Consider the following 18616-nt stretch of genomic DNA (forward strand, 5'->3'; position numbering starts at 1 on the left):
TCTCTTTGTGCCAACCCACCACGCCCATGTGAGAATGTATCTAAGGCTACCTAAGGTTTTAATAAAACCTTAATGGAAGGAAATCTTTGTAAGAAATGACAAAGAGTTAACATAGATAGCAAGATCTTCATTGAGAAAAATATTTAACAAGACAGATAGATGGAGAATAAACTAACTTAAACCAAGACTGCAATTGATAGATGGAAAATAAATTAACTTAAACCAATACTACAACAATCGCTTCCCATACGTGTGCCCATGTGAGAAAGCTAGATGTTATGATTTGAATATGATGGAAGCAGCCAAGTGATATATACTACCCACAAGGGTGCCATGAATGATAGATCGAAGAGAAACTTAAGAATAAGTATCCTATATAAAAGTCTAGAACATTGGGCTAATCTTTCTAAAAGGTTAATGTGGATATATTGATAAATATAGTCTCAAAAAAAGATGTTAATATTAGACCATATAAATGTTGGAATCGAGACAAAGATAACAACACATACATAGATGCAACATGCAAGCAGAGATAGAGAGAATCAAAACACTCAAAGTAGATTGATGAGAATGAGTGAAGTACAACTTGAATGACATGATATGGTCACTTACACACTCACTCATAAGAATGTGTACACACGTTTGAGGGGAAAACATCATAAGGAGGGAAAAGGTGTATAATGGCTGGTGTATAGACATTGTAGGATAGAAAATTAGCTATTTCTTTGCCTACTAGTAAGACACGTGCATGTTCTCATGATGCATCTTATTCTTTTGTGGATCATGCTCTCATTGTTAGTATATGCAATGAGAGGAGGAACCTATTTCCTTTGAGGAGGCACAAGAAAATGATCATTGAGTGCAGGGCCCACCTCTAGGATGAGCACAACTCATTCCTAAAAAATGACACTTGGTATTTATCAGATTTACCTTATGGTAAAAAGGCCATTAGTATAAAGTGGGTTTATGATGGTACACTTGGACGCATGTATGGCTGCCTTTTCCTATCCACCACACCATCCATAATTGCCTCATCAATAGGTTGATCTATGGGCTAAAATTTGAGCTGATTTTCAGCCAATCTGGGCTGATTTGCAGTACCTTGTTGAGCATATGGCTGTCCAAAATTGCAAAAAGGTAGGAATTGATCAAAGATGTCATGTGAGCATATATTGTTCTACTTTTTTCATAAAAGCATGGCATGAATCGAATTCTCAACAAACATAAATCTCCACTCACCAAAATCCACTTTGTGGCTAGATGATAGAGTCTATACCCTTTGCTTTCTGAGCTGTATCCCACAAAAATTAATTTTATTGCCTTATCATCCATCTTATTGTGTTGTTGCGCTCAGGCACAAGAGCATAAGCAAGACATGAACTAAAAAAAGAGAGGCAAATCTAGGCCTTTGAGCATGCAGTCATGCCATCTCCATGATAGATCTATTTTTCCTCTCAGTTACATTGTTTTGCTAAGAACACCATATTAGATAATTTGGAAAAAATCCCATTCCCATTTGCAAAATGGGATCATGGTGATCTTGTCCAAAAGTTTGTCAAAACCCCCTCATTGGTATGTTTAAGGTATGTCCAAAACTATATGGAGTAATTGATTCCAAAAATATGAGATTTTTCCCAAATTACCTAATATTGACTTTAAGGTGTGTATGGCACCATGCATTGATGTTTATGCCTCTTTTAGTCATTTATGCATGAAATTCCTATGACATATACTCCCCCCTTGATTTGTGCGAAGGGTGCCAGCTCCTAATCCTACCCTAGTTAGCTTTGATACCAAGTGAAAAATTGCTAAGCTAAGGAGGCTCATAGCAAATCAACATGGCAATATTTGATTAAGAAGGATAACTAGCACTAATAGAGATCAAGGAATGCATAAAATAAGTATAAAAAACAAGAGTCTAATTCTCATTGAAAATTCACTCACAATTGCATTGATTTGGGCCTTTTAAATAGCCATGAAAAGTACATCCACATTCATTTTGGCATTTTCCACCTTCCAAGGGACACTTGCCCTTATCTATCCCTAAGAGACACACCTTTTACACATCATTATTTATGTCATATGGGATCTATGATTTCCACCTTTTACACTCACCACTTATAATTAACCTTTGACAATTTTGACCTTTGATTCAATTCATCTCTAAGGTGCAGACTCCTCCTCACTCTCACAATGTATAGTGTTATCACTTGTATTTCTCAACAAGGAAGTTCCCACTAGATTTGGATAGCACGAAGTTCGAATACATTTTCAATAGCATAACTGGAAATGCGAACCAAATCAAATTTGACTTCTTATATAAGCACTTGGAAAATGGTACAACCATGGTCATTATATATATATATATATATATATTTTCTCGAAAGCCCCCTTTCGAGGGATGTAGCCAAGCTAGAAGCCACACCACTAACACACACAACCCTACGGTGTCATGGCTTAAACCATGACCTCTTGGTTATGGTGGGTCGTGATGAGCTGAGCCACTTGGGCAAGTGCCCACTGACAGTAGTCATTTTAGATTTTGACTCGATAATGCCCACCAATGGGCTATGTGCTGTTATTTTCCTAAGTAAAGTAGTGTTCAGCTTGAGTGCACGCACATGGACGTTTACGACTCACTGAAGGCCATTGGGGGTGTTGTATATGTATGGTAATGGAAGGTTAGACACTAGACTGAGGGCTTCATGCACAAGAGCTCACACCTATTCCTATGACTGAAGGAGCCTTGGTGGAGGATCATATGGCCAAAACCCACCAACAATAGATCACTTTTTTTTTTTTTTGGGGACAATTGCTAGCTTAGGAGTGATTTAATATATCATGTGTTTGTGTCAGGGGGAGGGGGAGAAAGATGCAGAGAGGAGAAGAGGGTGTTGCGGTCCACTGCCGCCTTCAAGGAGGAAGACGAGCCAGAAGCAGCGCCCACGAGCGCCGCCACAAGCCCTGCATTCCTAGCAATCTTGGGCTCTGTGCTGCTCGCCCCTCCTCGAGTGTCATTGAACCTGTCATGTGCATCTGGACCCCCAACAAGGGCACCTTCCAGTGTGTTGGGGTTGGCCTTCGCGCTGTCCCTCCATGTGAACCCCCCTCTGCAGTCATAGTAGATGCCGTTTGATGGTATGGAAGCTGCCCTGTGGTGTACAAATTGAGGGTACTTGGCGCCATAGCCTACCAGGTAGCTCATCCCTTCTGGATTCTTTCCTAGAATGTACTCCACCTGCCCAACAGGAAAACACATTTCCTTTCAATGGGCTTCAAATCAGATACTGATCAGATTGCATAATGAGACAAATTCAGTCACATGCCTGTGATAATGAGAAGTCTCTGAGTGTTTCATGAGTAAAGAAATTGTCGCCGCAATCCCATCCCGGAATGTCAGCTGCTTGCATGTAGTCAGCATACAGTGCAGACAGAAAGGCAGCAGTCACTGTGTAATCAAGGTGAGCTGTTGCATTGATGCCCTTGAAAAGAACCAGCCCTCCTGCAATAGCAATGATGATAAACATCAATCAGACAATACACTCACATATGGGGCATATGTACATATAATCACATACATACATACGTGTACATGTACATGTATATGTATGTGTATATATATATGTATATGTATATTTACATGTTATCTGTATGTTTATATGCATACATATATATGTATGTCTGATATACATATACATGTTTGTATGCACCTGCGTGTGCACACACATGCACGCAACGCGCTCGTTGTTTACAACACTCCAGCGGATGAAACACAGAAAGCCAATCTTGACTACTTTCTTGGATCATTACATGAAACATTTATAATCAAGAAATTTGTTTGCTTTGTTTTGTTTTGCGAGCCGGGGTTTAGCACCCTACCTTCTGTCACTGGAAATCTCTGAAACTTGGGTAAATAGAGGCACATTATTGTATTTGTGTACTCGTGAAAAGTTCTCAATGCAGCCACTCCAGGATCCATCAAGATGAGGAGCCGCGTTAATAGCAACTGTTATTATCAATACAAAACCTCTTGAGCATCTTTGTGAGATAATCTCTCATTTCCTAGAAACCTTTGAAGAAATCTGAACAAAATCTGATTGATAAAATTCATGATAATCATCAATGGAGTAGATTAATCAAGTACCCATATAGACATGTTCCCTTACTTGAGCTCCAAGTAGCTTGTTGTCCCAATCAAAAACTCCATAAGCATCCCCATTTGTGTAATCTAACTGTGCTGGATTCATGAGCTTTTCATCAATAGCAAAGTTGAGATAGCTCCAATTTCCAGTTGCAAAGAAAAGCCATGTGGCAGCCCATATGTGCTCATCATGGTATCCAGAAGATGGGTAAAACGACGCAGCATCAGAAGCTCCACCTGCAGTGTAGTTTACCGTTTTCTTAGGGTCTGTAGAGAATGCGAAGATTTTCTCGGCTCCTTGTATCAAGCTTGTGGCATATTGCTTGTCAGTTTTGAAAACAATGGAGGCCGCTGCCAATGCCGCGGCTGTCTCGGCGCCAAGCTCCGGTGCGGACGTGCATGTAGCCACCACTCTTGGGTACTTCATATCTTCTGGCCTCTGCCAACAGTAGCCATCATTCTCTGCTGGTGGAGTGGAGATGCTACTTTCACCAACCTGCAAACCAATCTTCAGATCAAAACCATTGCATTGGACATCCATGGCAGGACCCTAATGTAAAATCCATGCCAAGAACCTGAGCATATAAGTGTTGGACGTTGGCAGCAGAGCGATTGAAGGTTTTGAGGAGGTAGTCTGTGCTCCATTTGATGATGTCCTTGACATGGTCAAGCTCTCCTGCATCCTTGTACTTTGCACTGTACTCAATCACACTCCAGCTTAGAAGGGTGGTGGCAAAGGCTGCTGGAAATCCAAACTTCACTTGGCTGCCAGAGTCGTAGAAGCCCCCTGTTAAGTTCACTGATGACCCCCCAGCCAAAACACCATCTTGTAGGCCTGAGCTTCTTCTATATTTGATGATGTAATTTTCTGGAAGCACTCCTGCTGCAAAATACAATGAATAGTTATAAGACTTTGAAATGCTTGTCCACGGGCGTGTAGCCTCGTGGCGAAGGAGCTCTTCATATCACTTATGGATGTGATCAATGTCTATGATTAAATGCTATGTATCATCTCTCCCTCTCTCTGTGAAAAAAGAAAAACGATGTCAAATGCTGAAGTACTTAGTTATGAAGAAAGAGGTCAGGTTGATTAACAAAATTTAAGAAGGTTCTTACATTTTTGGGCATCAAAGAATAGGAGGGCCTTTTGGAGGGCAAGGGTGAAGTTATCAGGGATGGGAAGGGGAGGCTGATGTTTGGGGAGGAGGGTGACAAGGAGCAAGACGAAGCCGACGAGGAGGGCGGCAACAAAGACCACATAGAGTGCCCTGTAAAAGAGCTTTGTGCTGCAAAGCATGCACCCAAAGTCCATGTACTCCTTCCTTTTGAGCCCTTGTCCATTACTAATCATACTATCATTATCCGAATTATCGATATTGAAAGCCAGTAGCCACCTCTTCTGTATGTCCTCTCTCTTCTTCAGTGATATCCTCTTGCTCCCAAGGAACCTTGCCAAGGCCAGGTCATCATCCAGCATGGACTCATCTTGAGATGCCTCTAGTGGTAAACCCCCCCATATGTGGTCCTTGCCTTGTGCCATTAAAGGCAATGAATGTTGTTTGCAAATTCTAATCTTATCAAAGACTTAAATCTCTTGAATAATTTGTTGTAAAAGCAATGCTAATAGGTTGTTGGTAGACTAATCCACACAACTGACAATGGCAACTGACTTAAATCTCTGGCATAATTTGTTGTAAAAGCAATGCTAATAGGTTGTTGGTAGACTAATCCACACAACTGACAATGGCAACTGACTTAAATCTCTGGCATAATTTGTAGTAAAAGCAATGCTAATAGGTTGTTGGTATGCTAATCCACACAACTGACAATGGCAACTGGACCTTATAATGCTTGATTAGTAGTAATTTGTTGATACATGGGATCCTGCAACTTATGATAAGCTTGGCTTGAGCAATTTAATCTTCCACATGCTTGCTTGCAGGGCCTCACAAAGGTTCAGATATATGGCAAATGCTCATAATTTTGTGGTGTTAACCTAGCTTAAGGACCCAATGGAGTTGATCTTTCCAAGGATTAAATGCATCGGCAAAACAGTACCCTTTTAATCAGCTTCAAAATTAAGGGCAAAAACAGCATCAAGAGTGCAAATTATGCTTGGATTCCGATCATTTCATTAAGATTAGTGAAGCTGGTGAGTCTTTTTTTCTAGTGGACGGCCCAGTGCTGGGTGTGTTCTCTGCTGCCGGACGATTGTTTCGATGCTAGCAATACTCTTAACGTAACGCTAAGCTTGTCGCACGCCTAATAGAGTTGATTTACATCTTTGTGGGTGCTACACTTGTCGATTGGGAGGTGGGAGAGAGAGAGAGAGAGAGAGAGAGAGAGAGAGAGAGAGTGGGGGGTGTGTGTGAGAGAGAGTGAGAATCCCCTAAATGTGTGTGTGTGTGTGTGTGAGAGAGAGAGAGAGAGAGAGAGAGAGAGAGAGAGAGAGAGAGAATCCCCTAAATGTTGTGTGTGTGAGTGAGAGATGAAGAAATTAATATTAATGTCTACTAAAGACCTATGAGACCACAATTGATATAATATACCATAGATATACCAAGGAATAAGAAACATCTAAGACTAGTGTAGGTACATGTAATCAAGAGATGATCATGCATTAAGAGAGATATGTTGTGATCATCTAATGACAATGCCCACCTCCTCGGCTAGAACTGATTTGATGGTGGAGGGAATGTCAAGCATTTGTAATGGGAGCATGTCATAGCGGTGGAGAATCTCCTGGATCTACCTCTTTCGGATGGAGTATTCTCAATCCAAGGCGTGTGGCCCTATAGGATAGACCGTGTTGTTCACTTAGAACTCCTCTAGGGTGTAGAGCCGAAGTGTGGGTATGGGTGGTGAGCAGAGACTCACTGGAACAAGCACGTGTGTGTGTGTGTGTGTGTGTGTGTGAGAGAGAGAGAGAGAGAGAGAGAGAGAGAGAGAGAGAGATGAAATGAAATGATATATTAACGTCTTCAAAAGGCCAAAATGACCGATGAGACCAAAAAGGTTACAACAATTGGTGGATCTGATACAATGTCTGTGTAAGAAAAGCTAAAACAACTAAACAACTAACTGAAACTGAAATAACAACTATGGGGAAAAGTAAGGTAAGCATCATATACATCACTATCCAAAGAGCGAGAATCCCCTAGATGCTAAATTAAAGACCTTTATGATTGGCTTATGGACATATTCTCCTTTCCAAAGGTTGCATCCTCACTCCTTGTCAAAAGAATAGGGCTACAAAGCTAGAGAAGAATCTTATCTTTGAGGGCCTAGATTATGAACCTCCCATATGTCCACTCAACATATCCATGATCTTGAAATATCTTGGCTTGTGTTATCTCCCTTGAAATTTTTGTGAATTTCTCTAGGTTATGGATGTGGCATATCCATGAAATTTGGGTGTGAGATGCCTTAAGAGACAAGTTCTCTATGGGGGGAAGCCTTTATTCGAGCTCTGACTTCGTGATCTCGTGCCTTGTTCGCTCCCTTAATCTATGAAAGAAAGGATTGTTTCATTTGCTACCTTCATGCATGTAAAGTTTGCTTTTTCAAGAGCTATTTTTTACGGAGCTTCAAACCTTTGTACACTACAATGATACACTCTTTCCCCTTTCCTATGTAGAAATACGTCATGATATGTTGATAAATTATTTTTTAAAGAAGCCTCAACCCTTTGTACATTACATTAATAGACTCATGCCGTTCCACATACAAAAATAGAACAAGAGGATCCAAAAAGCCCTAGTAAAGGGAAATTGGATATGTATACACAATGGATAAAAAATAGGGTTCCTCCTATAGTGGATCCTTATTTAGCCATACATAGGTTTATATTAACATAGAATACAATTGTAGAAGTAAGCCCCACTCATAGTAATCCACATTACATAAGTAAGACCCCACTCCAAGCAATCCACATACATCAATCCATAAGATCAAAACTACCAAAAGGAGGTTTGTAGAGAATAGGAGGCTTGTAGAGAATAGGAGGCTTGTAGAATGGAAAAGATATAGAGGGAAGCAGTGTTAGGGAAATTTATTTTGTTGAGCATTGCATCAATCCTTTTCACCAAGGATTAAAAAGGATATTGTAAATTTGAACAAGCATTTTCTTCACATTTTAGTCTAATTATAAGTATATCTTGAATTTTTTGGGGAGGAAAGTTTCCTTCTCATGTCAATTTGAGAAGGCTTTTTTGAAGCTTGAACAAGTTCTACATTAAGCTAAACTTGTCTTTTCCTACAAAAAAAACCAGCCTCCCCTAGGCTATTCCCTACTCCTAGCTTCATTAGGAACCAATGTTCAGGAAAGCTGTGTATCAACTTAATCTCCTATCGATTAGAAAACCATAATGATTGGTTTTTGGTTGAAAAAATACAATAATGTGCTTTTCATTGGGAGAAGAGCATGCTGAACCATACAAAAAGGCATATTATACCACCTTTCCATGAGGAACACAAGGTCTTGTGTAGAAAGTGGAAGAATGCGAACTCAGATGTTGCGGTGGCAAATTGTAAACATGCTTTACAGAAGTGGTGGAGAAATGGGCATGTTGTGGAGGGTGAGTTGCCATCGATGGAAACATGGCTTGCATGGTGGGAAGTGCATGCAATGCATGGGAGTTCTTGGTTTTTGACACAAGAAAAAGATGGTCCTTTCTTGCCGACCACAAACCTTACTGAAAACAAGCACTCTAGCATGAGAGCAACTATCGGTTATATAAGAAACATTTGTCTTTGTATGAGGCTACTAATGTTGACCTTTCGATGGCTGTGTTGCAGAGTGCACACATAAATGCCTACTTGGTGGGTGTTGCAGAGTGCACACATAAATGCCTACTTGGTGGGTGGTTATACTAGGACTAGATCGGGACTACAAGAAATCAAGGAGCGCTTCCTTTCAAGGAATGGTGGGGCATCAACAAGCAAAAGACTAATTGACTTGACCCATAGTGCAATGGCAAAGGTTAATCTAGATTGCCCAAAAGTGGAGCAAGAGAAGAAATCTGTGCGACATAAAAGACCTATCTTGGCATCTCCAGGTGTTGTGCCTGAGAATGATAGCCATAGGCTAGAGTATATGACAGTTAACAAAAAAGGACCAACTATTCTGACTCCTCCAAAATCCATGTTGCCCTCCATTCAAGATAAGACACTAGTGAAGAAAACACTATGGGGGATAAGACGGACAGAACCTATGTCTAAAGTTATATTCTTTGGATTTTTGCAAGATACAAAGTAGTGCTACGGTGCCCTGATTAATCCACAAGGTAGAGCACAGTAAGGTGGTGTGCTTGCGCCTTGTTTTTGGGGACGACATACTTACTTGGGACATGATGGTGCCTTGGGTGGCATTTAGGAGGGATTTGTATGGTTCTGTGCTAGTGTGAATACACATTGCTAGTACGTGGACACCAGTGGGTGATTGCACCACCTAGACCTGCTCAAGGTGTTTCCAAGGCCAGTTTGCAGAAGGTACAAATCTTACAATGGAGGAGGTGGCCGATTTGGAGAGAGCAGGGCTTCTATTGGAGACAAGTAGCACCATCCCTTAGAATCCAACATTGATAGTAGGGGAAGGCCTAAAACAAATAGTTGCAAGCTTATGCAGACCTAAGTATCGAGCTGGTAAGGTTGTCTATTGGTGCTTGAGGCTCACTAAAGAATTCTAAGCAAATGTACAGAAAGGTTGTTCGATTTTAGCTTGCATTGTTCAAGAAGAAATTGTCATCTATAATGAATTGCACATGTTTTATGTGAGCACAGAGGGTCGCGTGTGCGGCTGGAGTGAATTATGCGGTGAATGTGTCTGAGTATCCAAGATGCTCTTGTCTGGATTTCCAAAAGAGAGAAGCAAAGCATGAGATGTACCTCCCTTCCAAAAGAGAGAAGCGAAGCATGAGACGTACCTCCCTTGCAAACATATGTATTATGTTTTTTTGCAAGTGTTGAATCTTGATGCGGTCATGCAGGAGTTTATGCACCAGCAAGCTTTGACAAAAGTAGAGCTGTTTCAAGCATTGTCTGGTCGTCGCTACCATGCAAATGTAGCAATGCCATGAGGCATTGTGGGATGTCCAAATATGCATTCACAGATTTTGGGTTGCTATCTACAAACGCATGGAAAATGTTTTTGGTCGCCTGTATTTTGGTCTTGAAGGGAGAATATGCGTAGCATTAACTGTTGGAGTTCTATTTTGGGTTTTTGATCTAGAAATGTAGCACTTTTTGTATCTGCATAGAATACGCTTATATTTGATCTCGTGTTGCTCAGTAGCTCAGTACTATTTTTTGTAGCCAGGTATGTTAAAAATTCATTATTGGGAGTTTCCTAGTTTAAGGTTTCTTGTTGTTGTCAGGTTTTCTTCTTCAATAGAAGTTAAGGTTCACCGTTTGAGGTATCTTGTTTGTGGTCGAGCTTTTTTTTCCTGTAAAATTATGGTTGTGGTTAGACAATCCAATGATGATATATTCACAAAAAAATACTACAGGATTCTTCATGTTCATTACAAATCATTGCCCCTCCACTCGGAACGTGCTTTCGCTTGTTCCCTCTTGCTCGTAAAATGGCCATCCTCGATTTTTTGGTGAATTTATCTAGGTTATGGATGTGGCATATCCATGAAATTTGGGTGTGAGATGCCTTAAGACAAGTTCTCTATGGGGAAGCCTTAATCTGAGCTCTAACTTCGTGATCTTGTGCCTTGTTTGCTCCCTTAATCTATGAAAGAAAGGATTGTTTCATTTGCTACCTTCATGCATTTAAAGTTTACTTTTTTAAGAGTTGTTTTTTAGGGAGTCTCAACCCTTTGTACACTACAATGATACGCTCTTTCCCCTTTCCTATGTAGAAATACGTCATGATATGTTGATAAATTATATTTTTAAGAAGCTTCAACCCTTTGTACATTACATTAATAGACTCATGCCCTTCCGCATACAAAAATAGAACAAGAGGATCCAAAAACCCCTAGTAAAGGGAAATTGGATATGTATACACAATGGATAAAAAACAGGGTTCCTCCTAGTGGATCCTTATTTAACCATATATAGGTTTATATTAACATAGAATACAATTGTGGAAGTAAGCCCCACTCATAGTAATCCACATCACCCCACTCTAAGAATATATTTAGAGAAGTAAGACCCCACTCCAAAAAATCCACATACACCAATCCATAAGATCAAAAGGAGGTTTGTAGAGAATAGAAGGCTTGTAGAATGGAAAAGATATAGAAGGAAGCAGTGTTTGAGAAATTTATTTTGTTGAACATTGCATCAATCCTTTTCACCAAGGATTGAAAAGGATATTGTAAATTTGAACAAGCATTTTCTTCGCATTTTAGTCTAATTATAAGTATATCTTGAATTTTTTGGGGAGGAAAGTTTCCTTCTCATGTCAATTTGAGAAGGTTTTTTTGAAGCTTGAACAAGTTCTACATTAAGCTAAACTTATCTCTTCCTGCAAAAAAAACAGCCTGCCCTAGGCTATTCCCTTCTCGTAGCTTCATTAGGAACCAATGTTCAAGAAAGGTGTGCATCAACTTAATCTCCTATCGATTAGAAAATCATAATGACCGGTTTTGGTTGAAAAAATATGATAATAGTATTAAAATTTTAAACAATTTGGCTTTTTTCTTTTGATTTTTGACTAGGTGAAAAATGAAAAGGAAATGGGTATGTTTTTCTATAATTAAAAAAGGGTTTCCGAAAATGTTGTTAGAGAAAGAAACTTTGCTTGAACCATTGCAAGTTGAAAGAATATTGCTTATCACATCACTAAAACTGACTCGATTAGAAGATAAAGGATGATGAATCCACTAACTGGACTAGACAAGGATAGGTCTAAGTAGTGAAGGTCATGTACAAATAGGTAGAAGGAAAAGGTGTGAGAAACTCATCACACTAGAGGAGTCAAGATTGGGGGAAGAGGAGTGGTATTGCATCTAGCTACTTTATCTTCTTAGGAGGGATAGACACACCCTAACTTGCCAACAAATGATTAACTATAAGTAAGATTGCTTCTATAATGAGATCTCTAGCTGTTCTAGATAGTTGAGGAGCACCAAAAAGCAACCCAAAAAAACGTTAAGGCCAATAATAGTTAGAGAAGTGCATGCCAAAATAGAGAATGAGACAATAGTACATGTATTTCAAGAGACACCACCAATCTTTGCAAAGATTTCCAAGCAGCCAACACATGCACACATAGCAAACATAGGGGGCTCTACAAAGTAAAAATTATACACTAGTATGTGTTCATTTAATAGTGGGAAAAATGAAGGGCCCATGTTGTTGTCTTAAATGGTCTTATAAATGGAAGCTCAAACTCATCTATTGTTTTTTTTTGGTTGTTGTGAGATTTGCATACTCTTGGGGGATGTACTCATCATAGGAAGACCTACATACATCGTGCATTCAAAGGCTATTAAAAAATACCCATTTTTGTGAATTTTGACTTAATAAAATGACCCGTTTTTCTTTATAAACTTATGGGGGTTTTCAAAATGCCATTTAAAACCCCCTTATGTAAGTAGATTTATGTAAAATTTTCTCAAAATCTTGGTTAAAAAGATCCCTCCTAATGATTGCACGTAGTAGACTTTAAGATGGTAACAACATTGTGAACATGGGAAGAGAAAGCAACAAGATCTTTAGTCTTCGACGGTTAGCTTTGATGGTACTCGCATCATTGAAATAACCGTCGAAACGACCGTCAAAACAGCCTTCTATATACAAGTCAAAAAAAGCATCAAAATTTGCATTGATGATAACGTCTATATTCAGGTCGATTAAACCGTCGAAAATCATACATATTTTTGCTTTTTGTTTGGTGTGATTTTTGAAAAAAGTTCAAGTGTTTTTAGTTCTCATAGTCCTTATGAGCCCAATTGTTAGTTACTTTTCAAACAAATACAAAGATATATGTAGCAATATTTATAAGAAATTAATATGACAATATTTGTCTGCCAAGGCTTGTACTAGTGGTCCCAAATACAAGGATATATGTAGCAATATTTAAAAGCAATTTTGACAAGTGTCTGCCAAAGCTTGCATTAATGGTCCCAAAGAAGAAAATTATGACAAAAACGTATATTTCTTGTCAAATAAAAAAGAAATATGATGTTATATCTCATCATCGACTCTCTCATCCTCAGCTAGATCCATGGCTCCAAATGCATCAATTTCTAGAAAGACCTCTCCATCTGCATCTTCGTCAATGGGTGGAGCCTTGTTTGCTGTAGGAGTAGAAGGTAGTTCATCCACGTCCTCTTCTATTTCTACTAGTGGAGGTGATTGTGTTAAAAGTTGTTCTTCTATTTCTTCTTCGAATTTCGGATTATCCATCGTGTTTTCTTCTGGTTTAAGTTCTAGTTGTTCAATTACTATACCTTCATTTGACCTTCTTTAGTTGTTCAATTAGATCAATATCTGCTTCTCATACTTCTTGAGTGGGTTCCTCAACCTCTACTTCATATCTTCAAATATTTGTTTACTACGTGGATCAATTTGGAGTATAAATAGCCACATATGATCTCTCAAGTCTGCCTTGAAGATGACTTGCTCACAATGATTTGGTAGCAAAAATGTGTCCCTTTGGTCTGTCCACATCTTTGTGGAGTCTACTTGAACAAACTCACTTTATCTCTACGCATGGTTGCTTGTGGTCCTTGAGTCACCACCTTGAACCACTTCACATAAAAAATGAGCATAGAAAACTTTCTAAACCCAACCTTGATAATGCCTTGTATCATTCCATAGTAGTAAACAACCATGCCAACTTCACTATTCAGGTCACTTGCACTTGAACGACTGTCTTGCATGAAATTGGCCTTGATACCACAATCAAATGTTTCTCTCTTCTTATCTATTTTCTCCATTCGAAAGTGTCGATTGTGTGACCAAAGTGTGCCAAATTTGCGATACTACAAGCAAAAGAAGATCATGAAATTGTATGAAAAAGGAAAACTTATACAAGACTCTGTCTTACGGTTTCTTGTGTACATATAAAAAATCACTTACATGGTAATCACAACCATTTTGCTCGTGCACGGTCCGAAGGCACCTCATTGTCCTACTGGTAGAATTTGATCCTTCAATAACCTTTATAATATAACACAATTGAAAGAAGGTTGACCACTCAAGGCATGGGGTGACAACATGGGTGTAGGTCACCATCCTAAGGCAATACTCAAGGCATGGAGTAGGTAGGGGTGTAGGTCACCATCCTAAAAGGCAATACTCAAGGCATGGAGTAGGTAGGGGTGTAGGTCACCATCCTAAGGCAACAACCAAGAAGCCAATGGAAGCTTGAGCATAAGCTCCAAGAAGACAAGATATCATATCATGATAAAAGGTATCAAAAGGGTACAATATCCTAGGGGGGTTGGTGCCTTTTATAGTCACAAGGCCCCATATGCCCTACACAACATGTGTAAATGCCCCTAAGCCCCCATGTGCCTAGGTCCATCCCCATATGTATGTGCACACTAAAATCCCTTCCTTACAAACCATCCCCTCCTATAATGATTTCGTCCTTGAGATCGAAGGGTGGTCATGCACAAAAAAATACCAAGGCTATATACAAAGAACCAAATATATGACCAAGTGTCACCATCGCAGAGCACCAATACCAATACATGAATCTCATGACCCCCGGGGTCAAATGGAAAAGATAAAGGACTCTTGTTGATGATGAGGCTAGTCGAGTATCCTCCAGGGTTAAATGGAAAAAATAAGAATGTCACCCCAAAGATGAAGTAATCCATACAACCGCATCCACCTGGATAAAAGAGAAACCCAAGCCATGTAGACTCTAAAGCAATGGCCCTTACACCACCTGGATTGAATGGAGAATGTAGAGAGACAATGTCGATGATGCGGCTGGTCAATCCTCCTGGGTCAAATGGATAGATATGGTGCACATCATGGACCGTCGAAGTCGATGTAGTGGCTCTTGGGTTGTAGGAAAAACTCGTAAGTCCATCCTCATCATGACCATAATGCAAATCCGACATCCACAGTATCCACCGAATGTAACCATCACACATGGTCGGATTGTGTCTGGCGCAAAGAATCATTGTGTAGGCCAAGACAAAGGTGTGTCGTAGGTGCATCTGAGTGTCGTGCCACATAATCATCCAACCATATAACTCAAGTGGCATAAAATGCACCCAAAGATGAATATCTCAACTCCAAAGATCATAGGATCATGTAGACACCCATGGGAGCCAAATGAACTCATCTCGAGGTCGGCCTCATGTAGGATCAAATGGAAACCTATGCCATCATCAACCCCCATAGATCTACTGGAAAAGTAGAAGGCATGATCCACTGCATCTATATGTGGATGAGTGTGATCCGATCCATGAACTATATCCTCATGTGCAAGACCCTCTATGTGTGTATGATAATCCAAGGTATCAACATAATCATCAACATCATCATAGTCATCACTAAAGATCAATGGTATCATCTCCTAAATTATCATCTATGGCATCCCCAAGCCCTCCAAGGTCATCCTCATAAACATGGTCTATCTCCATCAATGATGCTCCTATGTGACCTAAATCCCATGATAAATCTATCTCCAACAGTATAGGATCTAAGGAGATGTCTAGATCAAATGGAATACGATCTACTATGGATATGATCATCATCCATCAAATCACTGGTATGGCTCGCTTGCATGGAATACATACACAATGCTGCACCTCAGTGCCATACAAACATCCAAATACCCAAGTATAAGTAAGGTGTGTGTGAATAAACTCACCAAATCCCCAAATGTGTGAACAATGTACCAAGATCTCACACAATGCATGTGAATAATCCCCAATGTAAGCTCGAACCGTTCGAACACCTCGCAGAAATGTACTCATGTGTGAACAAGGCTCACAATGCGTAAAAGCATGTGAACAAACCCAGACAAATCCAAAAGCATGTGAAAACACTCCACAAAAATGCTTAGTGTATGAATCACACCTTCTCACACGTGTGAAAAATCATCAACGAAGTCCAAGGCGGCGTGAGTAAAACTCACGTGCACGAACATGCCCCACAGCAAGTGTGGATGGCCAGATTTTAAATGGCAAAGGTCAAAGGATTAAAAAAGAAGGGCAAGTCAAAAGGAGTGTCCACGTGTGTTGATGGAATGGCTGGGTATTTGGATGTGGGTGGACAAAAGGGCAGGTGGGAAATGTGGAACAAGGTACTGAAAAGGATTAGAACCCTAAAAGTTTTCAAAGGAACTTTTCTGTAGCTGCTGTTGGCGGTCACCCCACATGCTGAAAGCTCTCTTGAGCTTAGTGATGCTCTGCGTGCTCTACCCTGCAGCTTGTTGCGTTGTTTGTTTTTCTTTTTAAATATTTGGCTTTGAGGCCTGTGGGGGTAGCTAAGCTCCGAGGCCTGTGGCGCAGCTTGCTGACAAAGTAAACGTCACATTTGGCTCAACACAGTAGCAGAAGGAGGCTATATAACTACTTTCCATAGCCATCATGGCATTGCAAGCTGCTGTCATACGCATGGGCGATAAACTTACTGTAAATGTATCAGATCATGTCCATAGCCATGATCTTGTTTATCTCTTAGTTGTGGCTGAGCCGGGAGAGACAGGTGATGAAGCCATAGATCTCCTGGTTGGTTGCGTTGGCTGAGCTAAAAGAAAGGCGATGAGGCCTAATCAAATGTAAAACTCTCTTTGTAGCAACGCAGAGACCTCCTCGGTTCACTCAGCTGCTTGTGATGCGCTGTAGGGAGCTGGCTAAGCCAAAATGAAAAAGGTAATGAAAGCTTAAATGTTCATGTTCAGCTGAATTTGATTGCAACTAGTCAAAGCTACTTGTATGCTGCAGGTATTGATCTTGCCCACCCTTCTTCTTGTCGTTACACAATAGTGTTCTCCATCACTTGCAAGATTGCCTTTTCTAACTTCAATGAGTTCTTCTTGTTGCTACTTTGTAAACCCTCCTTTTCTACAAGTTGCAGGGGTCTATACCTACTCTTCCATGGTGTTCCTCCACCTGTGTATAGTCAGAAATATGACACACAAAAAAAAAACGTTAGGTGTGCTAGCCTCTTGTTTGGAATCCTCACTGTCGTTGTCATATAAGAGAGCTCCATATAGTAATGGGGTATGGAAGAAGAGCCTCAACCACCTTCATATGGAGGAAAAGCTTCGACCACACCATATTCACATCACCACTCACACCATATTCACATATATATATAGAGCTCCATATAGTAATGGGGTATGGAAGAAGAGTCTCAACCACCTTAATATGGAGGAAAAGCTTCGACCACATCAGATTCACATCACCACTCATACCATATTCACTTATACATACATAATTACATATACTGCGTTCAATCATACATATAGATACGGATACATAGACTACATATATATACAGATATATATAGATACATAGACTACATATATATACAGATATATATAGATACATAGATCACATACACACATACATGTATATGGCTTTTGGTGGGGTGTGATTTCCTAATTGATATCGACCATTATTGGGTAATCTTAATAATGGATCAAACATCAGGCTAAGCCCTAGTACTAGTTTGTGACATTGTCTCCATATGATCTGATCTTTCCTTCACTTTGCCTATGTCATTGGGAACATTAATAAGAAGAGATGAAAAAAACATACTTGGGTGTGCTATCTGTGTCGAAATCCTCAATCCGTTGTCACATCAAAGAGCTCCACATAGTAATGGGGTGTGGAGGAAGAGCTTCGATCACTTTAATAAATATGGAGGAAAAGTGTCAACCACACCACATTCATATCAACACTCACATCACATTCACATCACCACTTAAGGTACACCACATTCACAGATATATATACATAGCTACACATATCACATTCAATCACACATATATATAGCTACACATATCACATTCAATCACATATATATAGCTTCAGAGACTACATTTACATACATATATATAAACACATAAATACTTACACTTGTACTCCATCTAGATCACATAAACATAAACTCTTTTTTAGGGGACATTAGAAAAAAAAAGAGCACATTGCATGCTCACATGTTGAGATGTCAAGCTCAACATGAGCTGATGTTCATGAGATGCTTGTATGATCGTTTGACATTTATATTATTGGCAAGTTTGGTAGCTGGTACTAATATATCTTCGTCAGAGATTCTATAGCTAGACTACACCGACTAGTCTATATTTACTCACTCCTCTTAGTGTGTTCACATTATGGACCGTTTGTATATACTCTATTATGTGTGTTAGTCACTTTATCTTCTTTGTAGACCTCTTTTGTTTTGAGTTTGTTTTGTGAAGAAGAAGAAGAATTTTCAGCTTCTCACCTTGTATACTCTCTTCTAGAGTTTGTGTGTGTGTGTGTACTTGTTATATATATATATATATATATATATGAACTCACTAAAAAATACTTCTCTATC

The 18616-nt window shown here is 39.7% G+C and overlaps 1 protein-coding gene across 1 annotated transcript; it reads right to left on the reverse strand.

Moving 5' to 3' along the window:
* Positions 1-2417: 2417 nt before the first annotated feature.
* Positions 2418-6206, reverse strand: LOC147611427 (endoglucanase 9-like). Its single transcript, XM_086784961.1, has 6 exons — positions 5258-6206; positions 4717-5024; positions 4167-4637; positions 3880-4006; positions 3327-3502; positions 2418-3238 (listed from the first exon to the last, which is right to left on the reverse strand). The coding sequence occupies exons 1-6, from the start codon at positions 5679-5681 to the stop codon at positions 2840-2842; spliced, it is 1905 nt and encodes a 634-aa protein (XP_086641087.1). The 5' UTR covers positions 5682-6206; the 3' UTR covers positions 2418-2839.
* Between the last annotated feature and the right edge of the window lie 12410 nt (positions 6207-18616).

Source organism: Cibotium barometz, chromosome 47 (genome assembly GCF_041138505.1).
Source record: "Cibotium barometz isolate CiBa-2024 chromosome 47, ASM4113850v1, whole genome shotgun sequence".
NCBI lineage: Eukaryota > Viridiplantae > Streptophyta > Polypodiopsida > Cyatheales > Cibotiaceae > Cibotium > Cibotium barometz.